Raw genomic sequence first — 22,763 nt, forward strand, 5'->3', positions numbered from 1 at the left:
AGTAGAAATAGTAACCAAAGGGTACAGGTTAGAGTTTCAAGACGTGTCCCCTCACCGATTTTTCAAATCGGCCTTGCCAGCTTCTCTTCTAGAAAGGGAGATAGTAAGCGCTGCGATACTAAAGTTGTGTCAAAATCAAGTAATTGTAACAGTGCCCCCGTCACAACAGGGGGAAGGCTTTTATTCGAGCCTCTTCATGGTCCCGAAGCCGGATGGCTCAGTCAGGCCGATTCTGAACCTAAAATCCCTCAATTTCTCTGACATCCTAGTGGATGCTGGGGACTCCTTAAGGACCATGGGGAATAGACGGGCTCCGCAGGAGACTGGGCACTCTAAAGAAAAGATTAGGTACTATCTGGTGTGCACTGGCTCCTCCCTCTATGCCACTCCTCCAGACCTCAGTTAGAATCTGTGCCCGGCCAGAGCTGGGTGCTCCTAGTGGGCTCTCCTGAGCCTGCTAGTTAAAGAAAGTATTGTTAGGTTTTTTATTTTCAGTGAGCTTCTGCTGGCAACAGACTCACTGCTACGTGGGACCGAGGGGAGAGAAGCAAACGTACCTGTTCACAGCTAGGTTGCGCTTCTTAGGCTACTGGACACCATTAGCTCCAGAGGGTTCGAACACAGGCAGCTGTCCTCGATCGTCCGTTCCCGGAGCCGCGCCGCCGTCCCCCTCGCAGAGCCAGAAGAAAAGCTGGAAAGACGGTGAAATCGGCGGCTAAAGACTCCTGTCTTCATTAAGGTAGCGCACAGCACCGCAGCTGTGCGCCATTGCTCCCACAGCACACCACACACTCCGGTCACTGTAGAGTGCAGGGCCCTGGGGGGGGGGTGCCCTGGGCAGCAATTTGAGTACCTTGTGGCATAAAACCTACATATATACAGTCAGGAACTGTATATATGTAAATCCCCCGCCATTTTCTATCACTGAAAGCGGGACAGAAGCCCGCCGCTGAAGGGGCGGGGCCTTCTTCCTCAGCACACCAGCGCCATTTGTCTTCACAGCTCCGCTGGAAGGACGCTCCCCAGGCTCTCCCCTGCAGTGTCCTGGTAGCAGAAGGGTAAAAAGAGATGGGGGGCACATAAATTTAGGAGCAAAAGTTATATTTCAGCAGCTATTGGGTAATCAGTGTATCCCTGAGTTATATAGCGCTGTGGTGTGTGCTGGCATACTCTTTCTCTGTCTCCCCAAAGACCTTTGTGGGGTCCTGTCCTCAGTCTGAGCATTCCCTGTGTGTGTGCTGTGTGTCGGTACGGCTGTGCCGACATGTTTGATGAGGAGGGTTACGTGGAGGCCGAGCAAGTGCAGATAAATGTGGTGTCGCCGCCGCCGGGGCCGACACCTGATTGGATGGATATGTGGAAGGTCTTAAATGACAATGTAAACTATTTACATAAAAGGTTTGATGACGTTGCAGCCGGGGGACAGCCGGGCCCTCAACCCGGGCCTGCCCAGGCGCCTCAGAGGCCGTCAGGGTCTCAAAAACGCCCACTATCTCAGTTGGTTGACACGGATGCCGACACGGAGTCTGACTCCAGTATCGACGAGGATGAGGCACAATTACAGCCTAAAATGACCAAGGCCATCCGATACATGATTATTGCAATGAAAAAATGTTTTACACATTTCAGAGGATGACCCTGTCCCTGACAAGAAGGTACATATGTTCGGGGAGAAAAAGCAGGCAGTGACTTTTCCCCCGTCTCATGAATTAAATGAGTTATGTGAAGAAGCGTGGTCTTCCCCTGATAAAGTGGTAATTCCCAAAAGATTACTAATGGCGTACCCTTTCCCGCCAACGGATAGGTTACGTTGGGAATCCTCCCCTAGGGTGGACAAGGCGCTGACGCGCTTATATAAGAGGGTAGCCCTGCCGTCTCAGGATACGGCCGCCCTAAAGGAGCCTGCGGATAGGAAGCAGGAGGGTATCTTGAAGTCAGTGTATACACACTCTGGTACTCTACTGAGACCGGCTATTGCTTCAGCCTGGATGTGCAGTGCTGTAGCAGCATGGACAGATACTCTGTCGGAGGGGTTAGATACCCTGGATAGGGATACCGTATTGCTAACCCTTGGCCATATTAAAGACGTCGTCTTATATATGCGGGATGCCCAGAGGGACATTTGCCTGCTGGGCTCTAGAATAAATGCAATGTCAATTTCTGCCAGGAGGGTCTTATGGACTCTGCAATGGACAGGGGATGCCGACTCTAAAAAACACATGGAGGTTTTGCCTTATAAGGGTGAGGAATTGTTTGGGGACGGTCTCTCGGACCTTGTATCCACAGCGACAGCTGGAAAGTCGACTTTCTTGCCACAGGTTTCCTCACAACCTAAGAAAGCACCGTATTACCAAATGCAGTCCTTTCGTTCTCAAAAAAGCAAGAAAGTCAGAGGTGCATCCTTTCTTGGTAGAGGAAAGAAGCTGCACCAGGCAGCCAGTTCCCAGGAACAAAAGTCCTCCCCGGCTTCCACTAAGTCCACCACATGATGCTGGGGCTCCACAGGCGGAGCCAGGAGCGTTGGGGGCGCGTCTCCGAAACTTCAGCGATCAGTGGGTTCGCTCACAGGTGGATCCTTGGGCTACACAGATTGTATCTCAGGGATACAAGCTGGAGTTCAAAGTGACCCCCCCTCACCGTTACCTAAAATCTGCCTTACCAGCTTCTTCCACGGAGAGGGAGGTAGTCCTGGCGGCAATTCACAAGCTGTATCTCCAGCAAGTGATAATAATGGTACCCCCCCTTCAGCAGGGAAAGGGTTACTATTCCACACTGTTTGTGGTACCGAAACCGGACGGTTCGGTAAGACCCATTCTGAATTTAAAATTCTTGAACATTTATATGAAAACGTTCAATTTCAAAATGGAATCGCTCAGAGCGGTCATTGCAAGCCTGGAAGAGGGGGATTTTATGGTATCTCTGGACATCAAGGATGCGTACTTGCATGTCCCCATTTATCCGCCTCACCAGGAGTACCTCAGGTTTGTGGTACAGGACTGTCATTACCAATTCCAGACGTTGCCGTTTGGTCTGTCCACGGCTCCGAGAGTATTTACCAAGGTAATGGCGGAAATGATGGTACTCCTTCGGAAGCAAGGAGTTAGTTATCCCGTACTTGGACGATCTCCTCATAAAGGCGAGGTCCAGGGAGCAGTTGTTGCTCAGCGTAGCGCACACTCAGGAAGTGTTGCTAAGGCATGGCTGGATTCTGAATATTCCAAAGTCGCAGCTGATTCCTACGACGCGTCTGCCCTTCCTGGGTATGATTCTGGAGACAGAACAGAAGAAGGTGTTTCTCCCCGAGGAGAAGGCTCAGGAGTTGGTGACGCTGGTTAGGGACTTCCTGAAACCAAAACAGGTGTCGGTGCATCACTGCACGCGGATCTTGGGAAAGATGGTAGCGTCATACGAAGCCATTCCCTTTGGCAGGTTCTATGCCAGGATCTTTCAGTGGGATCTGTTGGACAAGTGGTCCGGATCGCATCTTCAGATGCATCGGATGATCACCCTGTCCCCGAGGGCCAGGGTGTCTCTTCTGTGGTGGCTGCAGAGTGGTCATCTTCTCGAGGGCCACAGGTTCGGCATACAGGACTGGGTCCTGGTGACCACGGATGCAAGCCTCCGCGTATGGGGGGCAGTCACTCAGGGAAGAAACTTCCAAGGGCTGTGGTCAAGTCAGGAGACTTGTCTTCACATAATCATACTGGAATTAAGGGCCATATACAACGCCCTGAGTCAAGCGGAGCACCTGCTTCGAGGTCGGCCAGTGCTGATTCAGTCAGACAACATCACGGCGGTCGCCCATGTAAACCGCCCGGGCGGCACAAGAAGCAGGGTGGCAATGGCGGAAGCCACAAGGATTCTGCGTTGGGCGGAGAATCACGAGCAAGTACTGTCAGGAGTGTTCATTCCGGGAGTGGACAGCTGGGAAGCAGACTTCCTCAGCAAGCACGACCTCCACCCGGGAGAGTGGGGACTTCATCAAGAAGTTTTCGAGCAGATTGCACATCGGTGGGAACGGCCACAGGTGGACATGATGGCGTCCCGCCTAAACAAAAATCTAAAAAGATATTGCGCCAGGTCGAGGGACCCTCAGGCGATAGCTGTGGACGCACTGGTAACACCGTGGGTGTTCCAGTCGGTCTGTTTCCTCCTCTTCCTCTCATACCCAAGGTGCTGAGAATAGTAAGAAAAAGAGGAGTGAGAACAATTCTCATCGTTTCGGATTGGCCAAGAAGGACTTGGTACCCAGAGCTACAAGAGATGATCACAGAGGACCCATGGCCTCTGCCTCTCAGACAGGACCTGTTGCAACAGGGACCCTGTCTGTTCCAAGACTTACCGCGGCTGCAGTTGACGGCATGGCGGTTGAACGCCGGATCCTAGCGGAAAAGGGTATCCCGGATGAAGTAATTCCTACGCTGATAAGAGCTAGGAAGGATGTGACAGCTAAGCATTATCACCGCATATGGCGAAAATATGTTGCTTGGTGTGAGGTCAGGAATGCCCCTACAGAGGATTTCCAGCTGGGCCGATTTCTGCACTTCCTACAGTCAGGTGTGACTATGGGCCTCAAATTAGGGTCCATAAAGGTCCAGATCTCGGCTCTATCCATTTTCTTTCAAAAGGAACTGGCTTCACTGCCTGAGGTTCAGACGTTTGTAAAGGGAGTGCTGCATATTCAGCGTCCTTTTGTGGCACCTTGGGATCTTAACGTTGTGTTGGATTTCCTGAAATCCCACTGGTTTGAGCCACTTAAGACCGTGGAGCTAAAATACCTCACGTGGAAAGTGGTCATGCTGTTGGACTTTGCATCGGCTAGGCGGGTGTCAGAATTGACGGCTTTGTCATGTAAAAGCCCCTATCTGATCTTCCATATGGACAGGGCAGAATTGCGGACTCGTCCCCAATTTCTCCCTAAGGTGGTATCATCGTTTCATTTGAACCAACCTATTGTGGTGCCTGCGGCTACTCTGGACTTGGAGGATTCCAAGTTGCTGGACGTAGTCCGGGCTTTGAAAATATGTTTCCAGAATGGCTGGAGTCAGGAAGACTGACTCGCTGTTTATTCTGTATGCACCCAACAAACTGGGTGCTCCTGCTTCGAAGCAGACGATTGCTCGCTGGATCTGTAGCACGATTCAGCTGGCTCACTCTGCGGCTGGATTGCCGCATCCAAGATCGGTGAAAGCCCATTCCACAAGGAAGGTGGGCTCTTCTTGGGCGGCTGCCCGAGGGGTCTCGGCGTTACAGCTTTGCCGAGCTGCTACTTGGTCGGGTTCAAACACATTTGCTAAGTTCTACAAGTTTGATACCCTGGCTGAGGAGGACCTTGTGTTTGCTCATTCGGTGCTGCAGAGTCATCCGCACTCTCCCGCCCGTTTGGGAGCTTTGGTATAATACCCATGGTCCTTACGGAGTCCCCAACATCCACTAGGACATCAGAGAAAATAAGAATTTACTCACCGGTAATTCTATTTCTCGTAGTCCGTAGTGGATGCTGGGCGCCCGTCCCAAGTGCGGACTTCTTCTGCAATACGTGTATATAGTTATTGCTTAATAAAGGGTTATTGTTATGAGCCATCCGTTGAATGAGGCTCGGTTGTTGTTCATACTGTTAACTGGGTATGGTTATCACAAGTTGTACGGTGTGATTGGTGTGGCTGGTATGAGTCTTACCCTGTATTCCAAATCCTTTCCTTGTAGTGTCAGCTCTTCGGGGCACAGTTTCCTTAATTGAGGTCTGGAGGAGGGGCATAGAGGGAGGAGCCAGTACACACCAGATAGTACTTAACTTTTCTTTAGAGTGCCCAGTCTCCTGCGGAGCCCGTCTATTCCCCATGGTCCTTACGGAGTCCCCAGCATCCACTACAGACTACGAGAAATAGAATTACCGGTGAGTAAATTCTTATTTTCTTTCTGAAAAAATTGAAATTCAAGATGGAATCTCTCCGAGCAGTGATCTCCAGTCTGGAAGAGGGGGATTTTATGGTGTCGGTCGACACAAAAGATGCCTTCTTGCATGTCCCCATATAGCCTCCACATCAGGCTTACCTGAGATTTGCTGTGCAGGATTGTCATTACCAATTTCAGACGTTGCCGTTTGGTCTGTCCACGGCTCCGAGGATTTTCACCAAAGTAATGGCGGAAATTATGGTACTCCTGCGCAAGCAGGGAATCGCAATTATCCCGTACTTGGACGATCTCCTCATAAAGGCGAGGTTCAAGGAACAATTGATGAAAAATGTTGCCCTTTCACTGACTATTCTGCAACAACATGGTTGGCTACTAAATTTGCCAAAATCACAGTTGGATCCGATGACACGGCTGTCGTTCCTGGGTATGATTCTGGATACAGAATTGCAGAGAGTGTTTCTTCCAGTGGAAAAAGCTCTGGAAATACAGAACATGGTAAAACAGATTCTGAAACCAGCAAAGGTGTCCGTTCTTAAATGCACTTGGTTACTGGGGAAGATGGTGTCGGCCTACGAGGCCATTCCGTATGGCAGGTCCCATGCCAGGGTGTTTCAGTGGAACCTGTTGGACCAGTGGTCCGGGTCTCACCTGGACATGCACCGGAAGATAATTCTATCTCCCAGGACCAGAATCTCCCTTCTGTGGTGGCTGCACAGTTCTCACCTTCTGGAGGGATGCATGTTCGGGATTCAGGATTGGATCCTGGTGACCAGATGCAAGCTTCCGAGGCTGGGGAGCAGTCGCACAGGGAAGAAACTTTCAGGGAAAGTGGTCAAGCCAGGAAGCTTGTCTACACATAAACATTCTGGAATTAAGGGCCATTTACATTGGCATACTGCAAGCAGAACATCTTTTTCGAGGTCTGCCTGTCTTGATTCAATCAGACAACGTGACAGCGGTGGCGTACATAAACCGCCAAGGCGTAACAAGGAGCAGAGCAGCGATGGCCGAGGCCACGAAGGTTCTTCGCTGGGCGGAAAGACATGCCAGCGCTCTGTCAGCAGTCTTCATTCCGGGAGTGGACAACTGGGAAGCAGACTTCCTCAGCAGACACGATCTCCATCCAGGAGAGTGGGGTCTTCATCAAGAGGTCTTTGTAGAAGTGACAAGTCGTTGGGGAGTTCCTCAAGAAGACATTATGGCGTCCCACCTCAACAAGAAACTTCAGAGAGATTGTTACAGGTCAAGAGACCCTCAGGCGATAGCGGTGGACGCCCTAGTGACACCGTGGGTGTTTCCGTCGGTATATGTGTTCCCTTCACTTCCACTTATTCCAAAGGTGATAAAAATTATAAGAACAACAAGGGTTCAGGCGATCCTCATTGTTCCGGATTGGCCAAAAAGGGCCTGGTATCCAGATCTTCAGGAGTTGCTCACAGAAGATCCCTGGCCTCTTCCTCTTCGGGAGGACCTGTTGCAACAGGGGCCGTGCGTGTATCAGGACTTACCACGGCTGCGTTTGACGGCGTGGCGGTTGAACGCCAAAGCCTAGCCCGAAAGGGTATTCCCAGTGAAGTCATTCCCACACTTCTTCAGGCTAGAAAAGAAGTAACGGCGAAGCATTACCACCGTATTTGGAGAAAATAATATATGTCTTGGTGTGAATCCAAGAAGGCTCCTACGGAGGAATTTCACCTGGGGCGTTTGCTCCATTTCCTACAAGCAGGTGTGGATGCGGGCCTAAAGTTAGGCTCTATTAAAGTATAGATTTCGGCCTTGTCGATATTTTTTCAGGAAGAATTGGCTTCTCTTCCAGAAGTTCAGACGTTCGTAAAAGACGTGCTGCACATCCAACCTCCATTTGTGCCTCCTGTGGCACCGTGGGATCTTAATGTAGTGTTGCAGTTCCTGCAATCTCATTGGTTTGAACCTTTTACGTAAGGTTGAACTGAAATTCCTTACTTGGAAAGTAGTTATGTTGTTGGCCTTGGCATCCGCAAGGCGAGTGTCTGAGTTGGCGGCTTTGTCTCACAAAAGCCCCTATTTAATTTTCCATGCTGATAGAGCCGAGTTGAGAACTCGTCAGCAATTTCTACCGAAAGTAGTTTTATAATTTCACGTGAACCAGCCTATTGTGGTGCCAGTGGCTACTGATGCCTTGGCGGATTCAAAGTCTCTCGATGTGGTCAGAGCTTTGAAGATCTTTGTCGCCAGAACGGCTCCGATTAGGAAAACAGAGGCTCTGTTTGTACTGTGGGCTCCCAGCAAGATTGGGGCTCCTGCTTGTAAGCAGACTATTGCGCGCTGGATTTGTAATATGATTCAGCAGGCCCATTCTACGGCAGGATTGCCGTTACCGAAATCGGTGAAAGCCCATTCTACCAGAAAGGTGGGCTTCTCCTGGGCGGCTGCCCGTGGAGTCTCGGCGTTACAACTTTGCCGAGCTGCTACTTGGTCGGGATCAAACACCTTTTGCGAAGTTTCACAAGTTTGATACCCTGGCTGAGGAGGACCTCTTGTTTAGTCAATCGGTGCTGCAGAGTCATCCGCACTCTCCCGCCCGTTCTAGAGCTTTGGTATAAACCCCATGGTTCTTGAAGCATCCCCAGCATCCTCTAGGACGTATGAGAAAATACGATTTTAATATCTACCGGTAAATACTTTTCTCTTAGTCCGTAGAGGATGCTGGGCGCCCGTCCCATTGCGGGCTGTATCTGCAGTTTGGTTATAGTTACGCTCATGTTGAGTTCAGTCAATCTGTGACTGTTGTTGGTCATGCCATTGCATGCTTTGTTTGTTGAATGCCATGTTGTACGGCGTGTTGGAGGTGTGAGCTGGTATGTATCTCACCTTAGTTTAAAACACAGGTTCTCAAACTCGGTCCTCAGGACCCCACACGGTGCATGTTTTGCAGGTCTCCTCACAGAATCACAAGTGAAATAATTAGCTCCACCTGTGGACCTTTTAAAATGTCTGTGAGTAATTAATACACCTGTGCACTTGCTGGGTTACCTGCAAAACATGCACTGTGTGGGGTCCTGAGGACCGAGTTTGAGAACCCCTGGTTTAAAATAATTAAATAAATCCTTTTCCTCTAAATGTCAGTCTCCCTGGGCACAGTTCCTATAACTGGAGTCTGGAGGAGGGGCATAGAGGGAGGAGCCAGTTCACACCCATTCAAAGTCTTATAGTGTGCCCATGTCTCCTGCGGATCCCGTCTATACCCCATGGTTCTTGAAGCATCCCCAGCATCCTCTACGGACTAAGAGAAAAGGATTTACCGGTAGGTATTAAAATCCTATTTTGTCTCATCAGACCAGAGAATTTTGTGTCTCATGGTCTGAGAGTCCTTCAGGTGCATTTTGGCAAACTTCAGGCGGGCTGCCATGTGCTTTTTACTAAGGAGTGGCTTCCGTCTGGCCACTCTACCAAGCAGACCTGATTGGTGGATTGCTGCAGAGATGGTTATCCTTCTGGAAGGTTCTCTCTCCACAGAGGAATGTTGTAGCTCTGTCAGAGTGACCATCGGGTGATTGGTCACCTTCCTGACTAATACCCTTCTCCCCCCGATTGCTCGGTTTAGCCAGCCGGGCAGCTCTAGGAAGAGTACAATTGGCAGAAGAGAAAAGACAAAAGTTTTTTTCTGGGAGCACACTCTTTTATAGATAGATAGATAGATAATAGTAAATATTGTTAGTCAGATATGAATTTAATATAAAACTTAACCTTTATTTAGTTCATGGATAAAATATTAATCTTAACGAACAATCATGATTGAACTTAAAATTCTTGATTGCCTTTTTAGCAAATAAGGTTCAAGATAGGGTAAAGCTGAAAATATCAAAAACGTGTGTTCAGGATTCCTTGTACAGGTATATAAAAATCAAAAGGATATCCAAATGATCACAGAACAATTGGGATATTATCTCTTTTAAGAAGACTGAGGAATGGTGCCAGACAATAGGTTGCAGAGTATTGAATATAAGAGTATAGCCTCCTGGAAAAATTGCCCACAGCACCTAGTATTCCCAGGTGGTCTCCCATCCAAGTACTGACCATGCCTTTCCTGCTTAGCTTCTGAGATCGGTGCATTCAGGAAAGTATGGCTATGGGCAGTTTTTTAGGAGTATGAAAATAAAGGCACTTCTGCACGTGACGCACCTGATTTAAGAATCTGTATACTCGCTAAACTCTTCCCTCTTGCATGGAAGAGAGTATGCATGTGGGTTTTTCGCCTGAATAGGGTTCTACCTAATGCTCCTGCCTATATGCTTTGGAAACAACTAATTTGACTGAGTCAGTGGGCGGGATTATATGGACGAGCCCGGTGCATTCTGGGAGGCCTGAAAGCTTGTGATCGTTTGGTGCCAATCCGCTGTCGCTCCATCATATCCCAATGTTATCCTGTGGATACCTGTGGACTTAGGAGAAATACCGTTATCAACGGTAAGTTCTTACCATAACGTATATTTCTTTTATTTTTAACAAATTTGCAAAAATCTAAAAAATTTTTTTCACATTATCATTATGGGGTATTGTGTGTAGCATTTTAAGGGAAAACATTAATGTATTCCATTTTGGAATAAGTCTGTAACATAACAAAATGTGGAAAAAGTGAAGCGCTGTGAATACTTTCCAACACTGTACGCTGGCTTACTGTACGTACGTACACTGTACGTTGGCTTACCTAGAAATCTTTTTCCTAGCTATTTCTTCGGCCCGCCTTTCCTGGTGTTTCACCCAGATAGAGCGGTCCTTCGCACTTGCTTGGGTTTCCTCCCCAAGGTGGTTTCCCGCTTTCATCTGAATCAGGAGATAATGGTACTTGCTTGCGGGATGTGCCTCTGGAAGAGGCCTCCTTTGGTGTAGTGCGGGCTCTCTGCATTTATGTTCACAGGACTCTGTATATTCGATTCCCTATTTGTCTTACTGGATTCTCACAAACAGGGTTTGGCCGGTGTCTAAACAGACCTTGGCCAGTTGGCTTCGGCTGACGGTGCACCATGCCTACTCCATGGTGAATCTTCATACCCCTGCAGGGGTCACTACCCATTTCACGTGTGCTGTGGGGGCTTCGTGGGCAGCCTCTCGTGGTGCCTCGGCTGAACAGCTTTGTAAGGTGGCCACGTGGTCTTCTGCCCAGACCTTCAATCAAATTTTATGCGTTTGACACCTTTGCGATGGTTGATGCTGCCTTCGGGTGTAGGGTCCTTAGCGCAGTCCAGGAGCGTCCCCTCCCATGAAGGGACAGCTTTTGGATGTCCCAGCGTAATGCTCCTGTGCCCACTAGTGGACGAAGAAGAAAAGGGGATTTATGGTCTTACCTTGATAAATCCTTTTCTTTGAGTCCATAGGGGCACAGGACACTCTCCCTGATGCACCTGTCTGTGGGACTGTTCCCTGTATTAGTGGTGTGTGGCCATTCTTTTTCTCAGTTTGTGTCTGTGTGACGTCTCTTCCTGCCCGCTCCTGCCTTGGCTTGCTATTCAAACTGGCGGGGTATAGGGGACAGGGAGGCAGGGCCAGCTGGGTAATTCAAAGTAACTCCTTTGGTGTCTGCCAACCTCCCAGCCAGCCAATTCCCAGCGTAATGCTCCTGTGCACCCTATGGACTCAAGAAAACGATTTATCAAGGTAAGACCATAAATCCTATTTTTGTTCTCCACTTACACCATCTTTCCTGTGAGTGGGATGATCGGACTCTCCCAGAGGGATGCTGTGCTCGCAGATTTACTTGAACAATGTTTCTTCTGTCCATTGCACAGACTCTCTTTTTTTATTTACAACGCGGTTTGGCGGCTACAATGTGTTGCATTGGGTCAGTCATCACTCAACAGGCCAGGTCTGTTGTACAGCTACCTAGTACTCTGGCCACATGTTGGCTTGTCTTCAGGTGTTTGCGACCGGCTACGCCCATTTGGGTGTGCATTTTTCCGATCAGGCAGCCTGGGTGTTCGGTTCACTAAGGGTGGCTGTTGAACGTCTTATGGTCTAGTGTCGCCCAGCCTTACTGCAAGACAAAATTGGATTTTTTTTGTAATTTACTGTTGAATCCTTTTCTCTTAAGCAGGCTGGGCGACAGTGCATTTTCTCCCTCACACTAAGCTGTGTGAGGTGTTGTTTCTTGACGGCCTTTTCCCGACTAGTTGGTTTAAATGTTTTTACAGTTTCACTGGGTTACTGCTACTCCTTTCTGGGCTTTTTTATAGAAGTACTGGAATCATGGGGATGCAGGGGGGAGGAGCTTGGGTTTAAAGATAGTTTCTCTGACGTCCTAGTGGATGCTGGGGACTCCGTAAGGACCATGGGGAATAGACAGCTCCGCAGGAGACTGGGCACATCTAAAGAAAGATTTAGGACTATCTGGTGTGCACTGGCTCCTCCCCCTATGACCCTCCTCCAAGCCTCAGTTAGATTTCTGTGCCCGGCTGAGCTGGATGCACACTAGGGGCTCTCCTGAGCTCCTAGGAAGAAAGTGTTTGTTAGGTTTTTTTATTTTCAGTGAGACCTGCTGGCAACAGGCTCACTGCATCGAGGGACTAAGGGGAGAAGAAGCGAACCTACCTAAGTGGTGGTAGCTTGGGCTTCTTAGGCTACTGGACACCATTAGCTTCAGAGGGATCGAACACAGGACCCGACCTCGTCGTCCGTTCCCGGAGCCGCGCCGCCGTCCCCCTTACAGAGCCAGAAGCAAGAAGGTGGTCCGGAAAATCGGCGGCTGAAGACTTCTGTCTTCTCCAAGGTAGCGCACAGCACTGCAGCTGTGCGCCATTGCTCCTCATGCACACCTCACACTCCGGTCACTGATGGGTGCAGGGCGCTGGGGGGGGCGCCCTGAGCAGCAATACTGACACCTTGGCTGGCAAACTGGCACCATATATAGCCCCAGAGGCTATATAGGTGCTTTTTAACCCCTGCCAGAATCCATAAAAATGCGGGAGAAAGTCCGCGAAAAAGGGGCGGAGCTATCTCCTTCAGCACACTGGCGCCATTTTTCCCTCACAGCTCCGTTGGAGGGAAGCTCCCTGGCTCTCCCCTGCAGTCAATACACTACAGAAAGGGTTAAAAAGAGAGGGGGGGGCACAATTTAGGCGCAGTATACAATATATATAGGCAGCTATAAGGGAAAACACTCTTTATATGTGATATCCCTGTGATATATAGCGCCCTGGTGTGTGCTGGCATACTCTCCCTCTGTCTCCCCAAAGGGCTTTGTGGGGTCCTGTCCTCTGTCAGAGCATTCCCTGTGTGTGTGCTGTGTGTCGGTACGGCTGTGTCGACATGTATGAGGAGGATAATGATGTGGAGGCGGAGCGAATACCTGTAAATGTGATGTCACCCCCTGCGGGATCGACACCGGTGTGGTTGGACTTATGGAAGGATTACGTGAAAGTGTCAACTCCTTACACAAAAGGTCGACGACACAGAACAGCCGGCTACTCAGCTTGTGCATGTTCCAGCATCTCAAATGTCATGGGGGGCTCTAAAAACGCCCGCTACCTCAGATGGCAGAAACAGATGTCGACATGGATACCGACTCCAGTGTCGACGACGATGAGACTAGTGTACCCTCCAAATAGGTCCACCCGTTACATGATTGAGGCAATGAAAAATGTATTACACATTTATGATAATACCCCAGGTACCACATAAAAGGGTATTATGTTTGGTGAGAGAAAACTACCAGTAGTTTTTCCTGCATCTGAGAAATTAAATGAGGTGTGTGAGGAAGCGTGGTCTTCCCCCGGTAAGAAATTGATAATTTCTAAACGGTTATTGGCAGCGTACCCTTTCCCGCCAGAGGATAGGTCACGTTGGGAAACACCCCATAGGGTAGATACAACGCTTACACGCTTATCAGAAAGGGTGGCACTACCGTCTCCGGATACGGCCGCCCTGAAGGAACCTGCTGATAAAAAGCAGGGGGTTACCCTGAAAGATATAGTCACACACTCGGGCATTATATTGCGACCAGCCATTGCTTCGGCATGGATGTGCAGTGCTCCCGCTGCGTGGTCAGATTCCCTGTCGGGAAAATAACTATGGATAGGGACAATATTTTGCTGACAATAGAGCATATAAAAGACATGGTCTTATACATGCGTGATGCACAGAGGGATATTTGCCGGCTGGCATCAAAAATAAGCGCTAGGTCCATTGCCGCCAGACGGGGGTTATGGACTCGGCAATGGTCAGGCGATGCCGACTCGAATCGGCACATGGAAGTTTTGCCCTATAAGGGGGTAAAACTGTTTGGGGATGGTCTTTCAGACCTCGTTTCCACAGCTACTGCTGGGAAATCGACTTTTTTGCCACAGGCTACCCCACAACAAAAGAAAGCACCGTATCATCAAGTACAGTCCTTTCGGCCCCAGAAAAGCAAGAGGGCTAGAGGCTCATCCTTTCTGCCGAGAGGCAAAGGTAGAGGAAAAAGCTGCAGCACACAGCTAGTTCCCAAGAGCAGAAGTCCTCCCTGCGTCCGGTAAGTCCACAGCATGACGCTGGGGCTGCTCAGGCTGACCCGGGTACGGTGGGGGCCCGTCTCAGAAATTTCAGCGCCCAGTGGGCTCTCACATGGATCCCTGGGTCCTTCAAGTAGTATCTCAGGGGTACAGGCTGGAGTTCGAGACATTATTCCCCCCCGCCGTTTCCTAAAATCTGCCTTACCGGCACCTCCCTCTGCCAGGGAGGCGGTGTTGGTGGCTATTCAACACTATAATCACAACAAGTGATTGTCAAGGTGCCCCTCCTTCAGCAAGGAAGGGGGTTACTATTCCACAATGGTTGTGGTACCGAAACAGAACGGTTCGGTGAGACCCATCTTAAAATTAAAATACTTGAACTTTTATATCAGAAGATTCAAGTTCAAGATGGAATCGCTCAGGGCGGTTATTACGAGCCTGGACGAGGGGGATTACAGGGTCTCCCTGGACATCAAGGATGCGTACCTGCATGTCCCCATTTACCCTCCTCACCAGGAGTACCTCAGATGTGTGGTACAGGACTGTCACTATCAGTTCCAGACGCTGCCGTTGGAGTTGTCCACGGCACCGAAGGTCTTTACCAAGGTAATGGCCGAAATGATGATACTCCTTCGCAAGAAGGAAGTTTTTATTATCCCGTACTTGGACGATCTCCTGATAAAGGCGAGGTCCAAAGAACAGTTGGTAGTGGGGGTAGCACTCTCTCGGGAAGTGCTACAACAGCACGACTGGATTCTCAATACTCCAAAGTCACAGCTGGTCCCGACGACACGTCTTCTGTTCCTGGGAATGATTCTGGACACAGACCAGAAAAGAGTGTTTCTTCCAGTGGAAGCACACGAGTCCTGGAAAAATGGTAGCTTCGTACGAAGCATAATTCCATTCGGAAGGTTCCACGCAAGGACGTTCCAGTGGGACCTGTGGGACAAATGGTCCGGGTCCCATCTACAGATACAACAGCGGATAACCCTGTCGGCAAGAAACAGGGTGTCGCTGCTGTGGTGGCTGCAGAGGGCTCATCTACTAGAGGGCCGCAGATTCGGAATACAGGACTGGGTCCTGGTGACCACGGAGGCCAGCCTTCGGGGCTGGGGTGCAGTCACACAGGGAAGAAATTTCCAAGGAGATTTCGCTTCACATAAATATTCTGGAGCTAAGGGCCATTTACAATGCCCTAAGCCAAGCAAGGCCCCTGCTTCAGAACCAGCAGGTACTGATCCAATCAGACAACATCACGGCGGTCGCCCATGTAAACAGACAGGGCGGCACAAGAAGCAGGATGGCGATGGCAGAAGCCACAAGGATTCTCCGATGGGCGACCTACACCCGGGAGAATGGGGACTTCTTCCAGAAGTTTTCCAAATGCGGGTAAACCGTTGGGAGTGACCACGGGTGGACATGATGGCGTCCCGCTTCAACAAAAAGTTGAAAAGATATTGCGCCAGGTCAAGGGACCCTCAGGCGATCGCTGTGGACGCTCTAGTGACACCGTGGGTGTACCAGTCGGTTTATGTGTTTCCTCCTCTACCTCTCATACCCAAGGTACTGAGAATAATAAGAATGCGAGGAGTAAAAACCATACTCGTGGTTCCGGATTGGCCAAGAAGAGCTTGGTACCCGGAATTTCATGAGATGCTGGCAGAGGACCCTTGGCCTCTGACGCTCAGACAAGACCTGCTGCAGCAGGGACCCTGTCTGTTCCAAGACTTACCGCGGCTGCGTTTGACGGCATGGCGGTTGAAAACCGGATCCTAAAGGAAAAGGGTATTCCGGAGAAAGTCATCCCTACCCTGATCAAAGCCAGGAAGGATGTCACCGCAAGACATTTGGCGGAAATATGTTGCTTGGTGTGAGGCCAGGAAGGCCCCGAAGGAGGAATTTCAACTGGGTCGATTCCTACACTTCCTGCAAGCAGGGGTGACGTTGGGCCTCAAATTGGGGTCCATCAAGGTCCAGATTTCGGCTCTGTCGATTTTCTTCCAAAAAGAACTGGCTTCACTGCCCGAAGTTCAGACTTTTGTCAAAGGAGTACTGCATATTCAGCCTCCTTTTGTGCCCCCAGTGGCACCTTGGGATCTCAATGTGGGTTTGGCATTCCTGAAATCACATTGGTTCGAACCACTTAAGACTGTGGATTTAAAATATCTCACGTGGAAAGTGGTCATGCTGTTGGCCTTGGCGTCGGCCAGTCGGGTTTCAGAATTGGCGGCTTTGTCTTGTTAAATGCACTTATCTGATTTTCCATATGGATAGGGCAGAATTGAGGACTCGTCCTCAGTTTCTCCCAAAGGTGGTCTCAGCTTTTCACTTGAACCAACCTATTGTGGTGCCTGCGGCTACTAGGGACTTGGAGGATTCCAAGTTGCTGGACGTAGTCAGGGCCCTGAAAATTTATATTTCCAGGACGGCTGGAGTCAGAAAGACTGACTCGCTGTTTATCCTGTATGCACCCACCAAGCTGGGTGCTCCTGCTTCTAAGCAGTCTTGCGCGCTGGATTTGTAGCACTATTCAGCTGGCGCATTCTGCGGTAGGCTTACCGCAGCCTAAATCTGTAAAAGCCCATTCCACACGGAAGGTGGGCTCATCTTGGGCGGCTGCCCGAGAGGTCTCGGCTTTACAACTTTGCCGAGCAGCTACTTGGTCGGGGGCAAACACGTTTGCAAAATTCTACAAATTTGATACCCTGGCTGAGGAGGACCTGGAATTCTCTCATTCGGTGCTGCAGAGTCATCCGCACTCTCCCGCCCGTTTGGGAGCTTTGGTATAATCCCCATGGTCCTTACGGAGTCCCCAGCATCCACTAGGACGTCAGAGAAAATAAGAATTTACTCACCGGTAATTCTATTTCTCGTAGTCCGTAGTGGATGCTGGGCGCCCATCCCAAGTGCGGATTGTCTGCAATACCTGTACATAGTTATTGTTACAAAAATCGGGTTTTGTTGTGAGCCATCTATTCAGAGGCTCCATTTGTTATCATACTGTTAACCGGGGTTCCTATCACGTGTTATATGGTGTGATTGGTGTGGCTGGTATGAGTCTTACCCGGGATTCAAAAATCCTTCCTTATTGTGTCAGCTCTTCCGGGCACAGTTCCTAACTGAGGCTTGGAGGAGGGTCATAGGGGGAGGAGCCAGTGCACACCAGATAGTCCTAAATCTTTCTTTAGATGTGCCCAGTCTCCTGCGGAGCCGTCTATTCCCCATGGTCCTTACGGAGTCCCCAGCATCCACTTCGGACTACGAGAAATAGAATTACCGGTGAGTAAATTCTTATTTTACATTACTTGCCAAACGCCAATCCCTGTAATCCCATAGTCCAGTGTCGCCTAGCCTGCTTAAGAGAAAAGGACTCAACGATAAGTGACAAAAATCCTATTTTTCTGCTTTGTGCAATTTTCTTATTTAGTCTGTGAGATCCAGTCGGGCTTGAGGAATATTGATATAGGGGATTGTGTTCCGATGAATTGCTGGACTCCAAATGCTTCTCATTGTACTGTGTGTTCAGTGGTGCAACAGTTTACATCCTGTCTAAGGTGTCTCTGTTTATTGAAAGCCTAAATGACATTTGATTATAAGCTTTGTGAGGGATGGAATGTGGTGCCTGTCTCTATTATGTTCTTTATTATTTGCATACTTTTAACAATCAATTTGCTACATCTTCCTGATAGGTGATCACTGACTGCTGTGAAGGTGTATCACACAAAGAAGCCATGGACAGATTACTGAGAAAGGCATCAGAGACCAAGACTTTGAGCCCAGATAGTTTGTTAAAACTCCTACAAGCTGTGAGGGAAGCATTCCCTGATCTGCACACATTACTTGATGTGCTAGAGCCGCACAGTAAGAAATACAGCTTTAAAGGTAAAACTAATGAAATGTCCAGTTAGACATTTACCAAAGTTATTTATTTGGGTTCATTTTAGTTCAATAAATTGTTAAAACGAACCTTAAGTAAATCGTGTTTTCTTTTCCTTCCTCTGAGGCACACTGCAGTTTATACAGCATTGCACACATCTTGTATAACACGGAGTATATAATAAGTCAGATGCAACAACCTAGTTTACTATTCAACAGGAATATCCAATCCAGATTAGTGGCTGTAATGTGTGCTGCAATATGAATGCATGCAGCTTATAAATGCTACTTCCGCAACCAACTTGATTAGTTATAATCATTTTAGGAGTCTTGATGTTAATAGTTGGGTTTGCCAACAAAGCCAAGAAAACACTGATGCCAGAATGTTAAAATGTAATGTAAGTGAATGAATCATATGTAGTATACAATCTCTTATTCATGAAGACTTACAGTATTGCACTTTAGCTGGATACGGTTGTCTCTATGTACTGTGCACTTACGTCTGGATTTCTATTTCTCTTACGTCCTAGAGGATGCTGGGGTCCACATTAGTACCATGGGGTATAGACTGGTCCACTAGGAGCCATGGGCACTTTAAGAACTTGATAGTGTGGGCTGGATTCTCCCTCTATGCCCCTCCTACCAGACTCCGTTTAGAAAATTTGCCCAGAGGAGCCGATCACGCTTAGGGAAGCTTCTGAAGAATTTTCTACATTAATTTTGCTTTTTGTTGTTTTCAGACAGCGCTATTTGGCAACAATCTGTCTGCTTTGTGGGACTTAGGAAGGGGAACGGCCCAACCTCCTCCAGGGTTAATGTCCCGTTCCCCACTGACAGGACACTGAGATCCTGAGGGTCCTATTCGCAAGCCCCACCACGCGAGCATGCAGACCGGCAGCATGCCACCACCCCTAGCAGAGCCAGAAGACATGAGTGGTGAGCAGACGGCCGGAGTCCCAGTTAGCAGGTTAGCGGCTTCAATGGCGGCATAAGGGTATGGAGCGCAGCTCTGACATGCAGAGGGGTGCACTGAGCAACTAATGAAATACCCATACTGGCAAACTAGCTTACAGGGGTATTAACCCACTGTTAAGCAACAAACATACCTCAGCCAGTATAAGAAAACCGTGAAGACCGTGCGCCATTATGGGGGCGGGGCGTCACTATGAGCGGCTCACCAGCGCAATTTTCCCTCTGCAGCCCTACACAGACAGACTGGCAGGGAAAGCGCAACCCCTCCACAAGAACTCCAGCTTGCCTCAGCAGTACTCGGGGGTCATAGCAAAGGGGGGGGGGGGGCAGTATTCGAATAGTGAGCCTTTATTACAAATGCTTAGTTTGCGACCCAGCTACAATATAATTAGCTATAAGGGCGCTGTGTGGCTGGCTCCATCATGCTCTGTCTCTCCCTAGGGGGCTCTGTGTGGATTAACTGTGCTTTTAACCTATTCATTACTATGTGTGTGTGTTTACATTAACTATGTTAAAGAACTGTGTTTTATGCACAGCCGTGTGTTTCTCTCAATCTGGGGGCTCACTGCCGTGTACTCAGGATAGTACACATTCTTAGGCTAGTGGATCTGAACCAGTATGGTTATATTCATTAAAAGGGATGATTTCAAATAAATTATCCAAAAATAAGGAGACGCAATCTGTTGATGACCTGATGAATAGAGATTCAGTGGTCATTCCAGTGTCTCAGACCCCTGCCATTGGTCCACAGAAGAGTACCCTGGCCCAAATCATGCAGGCTGATACCGATGATGATGATGATGTATCAGACCCAGAGGAGGGTGAGGTGGACTCGGGAGGGGGGGATGCTGCTTTGTCATAGGGAATATAGGTTCTGGTAGAAGCTATTAGAGATGTCCTACACATCCCTAATAAGGTATCAGAGGACGAGGAGGAATTTTATTTTAATGTGAAAACGAAATCCTCAGCTACTTTCCCTGCATCTAAGGAATTAAATTCCCTATTTGAAGCAACTTGGATAAATCCTGACAAGAAGTTTCAGGTCCCAAAACTGTTACTCACATCCTTCCCGTTGATGGGAAAAAATGGGAAAACCCACTGATAGTTGACGCATCGGTTTCTAGGCTGTCTCGTAAGATAGTTTTACCTGTTCCTGGGGCAGCTTCCTTGAAGGATGCTGCAGACCGCATGATTGAAAACACTCTCAAATCTCTGTACACAGCTGCGGCGGTGGCCCAGAGACCCACTATAGCTTGTGCATGGATCTCTAGGGCCATTGCAAAATGGTCAGGTAATCTAATTGACTGATTAGATTCCTTATCCAGGAGGGAGATAATTTTCCTCCTACAACATATACGGGATTCTGCTAACTTTATGGTAGAGTCCATAAGGGAAATTAGTTTACTCAATGCACGCACCACTGCTATGGCAGTGTCTGCACGCAGGAGCTTGTGGCTACGGCAGTGGACTGTGGACGCGGATTCCAGGAAAGGTGTGTAAAGACTACCTTTCACAGGTGAAGCCCTTTTTGGAGATGAACTGGATACGTGGTTATCCAAGGCTACGGCGGGTAAGTCTACATACCTTCCTTACGCAGCTCCCCCGGCTAGAAAATCCTACACTGCTCCAACTCTGCAGTCCTTTCGGACAGCGTAGTTTAAAAACAGCACCAAATGTGGTTCTACAGCCTTTAAAGGCAATAGAGGTAAATCCAGAAAACCAGCAACTGCAGGTTCACAGGAACAACCCCGGTTCTGCTTCCTCTAAGCCTTCAGCATGACTGTGAACCGCACTGCCTGAAAAACAGGCAGGTGGGAGCCCGTTTGAGACTCTTCAGTCACATATGGGCCAACGTCATGCCAGGATCCCTGGGTCAAAGATCTTATAGCCCAGGGCTACAGACTGCGGTCTGAGGAACTCCCACCTCACAGTTTCTTCAAATCAGGCTTACCAGCTTCTCAAGAAATATAAAATTTTACTTTTATTTAGATTTCCATAAAATAGATGACACACTGTACTTTAATGTGTCCTGCTAGTAAACTAGTATGCAAAATACACTGCTCAAAAAAATAAAGGGAACACTTAAACAACACAATGTAACTCCAAGTCAATCACACTTCTGTGAAATCAAACTGTCCACTTAGGAAGCAACACTGATTGACAATCAATTTCACATGCTGTGGTGCAAATGGAATAGACAACAGGTGGGAATTATAGGCAATTAGCAAGACACCCCCAATAAAGGAGTTGTTCTGCAGGTGGTGACCACAGACCACTTCTCGGCTCCTATGCTTTCTGGCTGATGTTTTGGTCACTTTTGAAAGCTGGCGGTGCTTTCACTCTAGTGGTAGCATGAGACGGAGTCTACAACCCACACAAGTGGCTCATGTAGTGCAGCTCATCCAGGATGGCACATCAATGCGAGATGTGGTAAGAAGGTTTGCTGTGACTGTCAACGTAGTGTCCAGAGCATGGAGGCGCTACCAGGAGACAGGCCAGTACATCAGGAGACGTGGAGGAGGCCGTAGGAGGGCAACAACCCAGCAGCAGGACCACTACCTCCGCCTTTGTGCAAGGAGGAACAGGAGGAGCACTGCCAGAGCCCTGCAAAATGACCTCCAGCAAGCCACAAATGTGCATGTGTCTACTCAAATGATCAGAAACACTCCATGAGGGTGGTATGAGGGCCCGACGTCCACAGGTGGGGGTTGTGCTTACAGCCCAACACCGTGCAGGACGTTTGGCATTTGCCAGAGAACACCAAGATTGGCAAATTCACCACTGGCGCTCTGTGCTCTTCACAGATGAAAGCAGGTTCTCACTGAGCACATGTGACAGACGTGACGGAGTCTGGAGACGCCAAGGAGAATGTTCTGCTGCCTGCAACATCCTCCAGCATGACCGGTTTGACAGTGGGTCAGTAATGGTGTGGGGTGGCATTTCTTTGGGGGGCCGCACAGCCCTCCATGTGCTCGCCAGAGGTAGCCTGACTGCCATTAGGTACCGAGAAAAGATCCTTTGACCCCTTGTGAGACCATATGCTGGTGCGGTTGGCCCTGGGTTCCTCCTAATGCAAGACAATGCTAGACCTCATGTGGCTGGAGTGTGTCAGCAGTTCCTGCAAGACGAAGGCATTGATGCTATGGACTGGCCCGCCCGTTCCCCAGACCTGAATCCAATTAAGCACATCTGGGTCGTCATGTCTTGCTCCATCCACCAACGCCACGTTCCACCACAGACTGTCCAGGAGTTGGCGGATGCCTTAGTCCAGGTCTGGGAGGAGATCCCTCAGGAGACCATCCGCCTCCTCATCAGGAGCATGCCCAGGCGTTGTAGGGAGGTCATACAGGCACGTGGAGGCCACACACACTACTGAGCCTCATTTTGACTTGTTTTAAGGACATTACATCAAAGTTGGATCAGCCTGTAGTGTGTTTTTTCACTTTAATTTGGAGTGTGACTCCAAATCCAGACCTCCATGGGTTAATAAATTTTGATTTCCATTGATAATTTTTGTGTGATTTTGTTGTCTGCACA

The 22,763-nt window shown here is 49.0% G+C and overlaps 1 protein-coding gene across 2 annotated transcripts in view; it reads left to right on the forward strand.

Annotated features, from left to right (window-relative positions):
* Positions 1-22,763, forward strand: part of ZBTB40 (zinc finger and BTB domain containing 40) — a 368,246-nt gene that overhangs the window by 189,150 nt on the left and 156,333 nt on the right. For both annotated transcript variants that reach the window (XM_063942961.1, XM_063942962.1), the window contains one exon: positions 18,068-18,260. In XM_063942961.1, the coding sequence (XP_063799031.1) occupies positions 18,068-18,260 (193 nt within the window). The remainder of the gene's footprint in view (positions 1-18,067; positions 18,261-22,763) is intronic.

The sequence above is a fragment of the Pseudophryne corroboree genome, chromosome 10, assembly GCF_028390025.1.
Source record: "Pseudophryne corroboree isolate aPseCor3 chromosome 10, aPseCor3.hap2, whole genome shotgun sequence".
Taxonomy (NCBI): Eukaryota; Metazoa; Chordata; class Amphibia; order Anura; family Myobatrachidae; genus Pseudophryne; species Pseudophryne corroboree.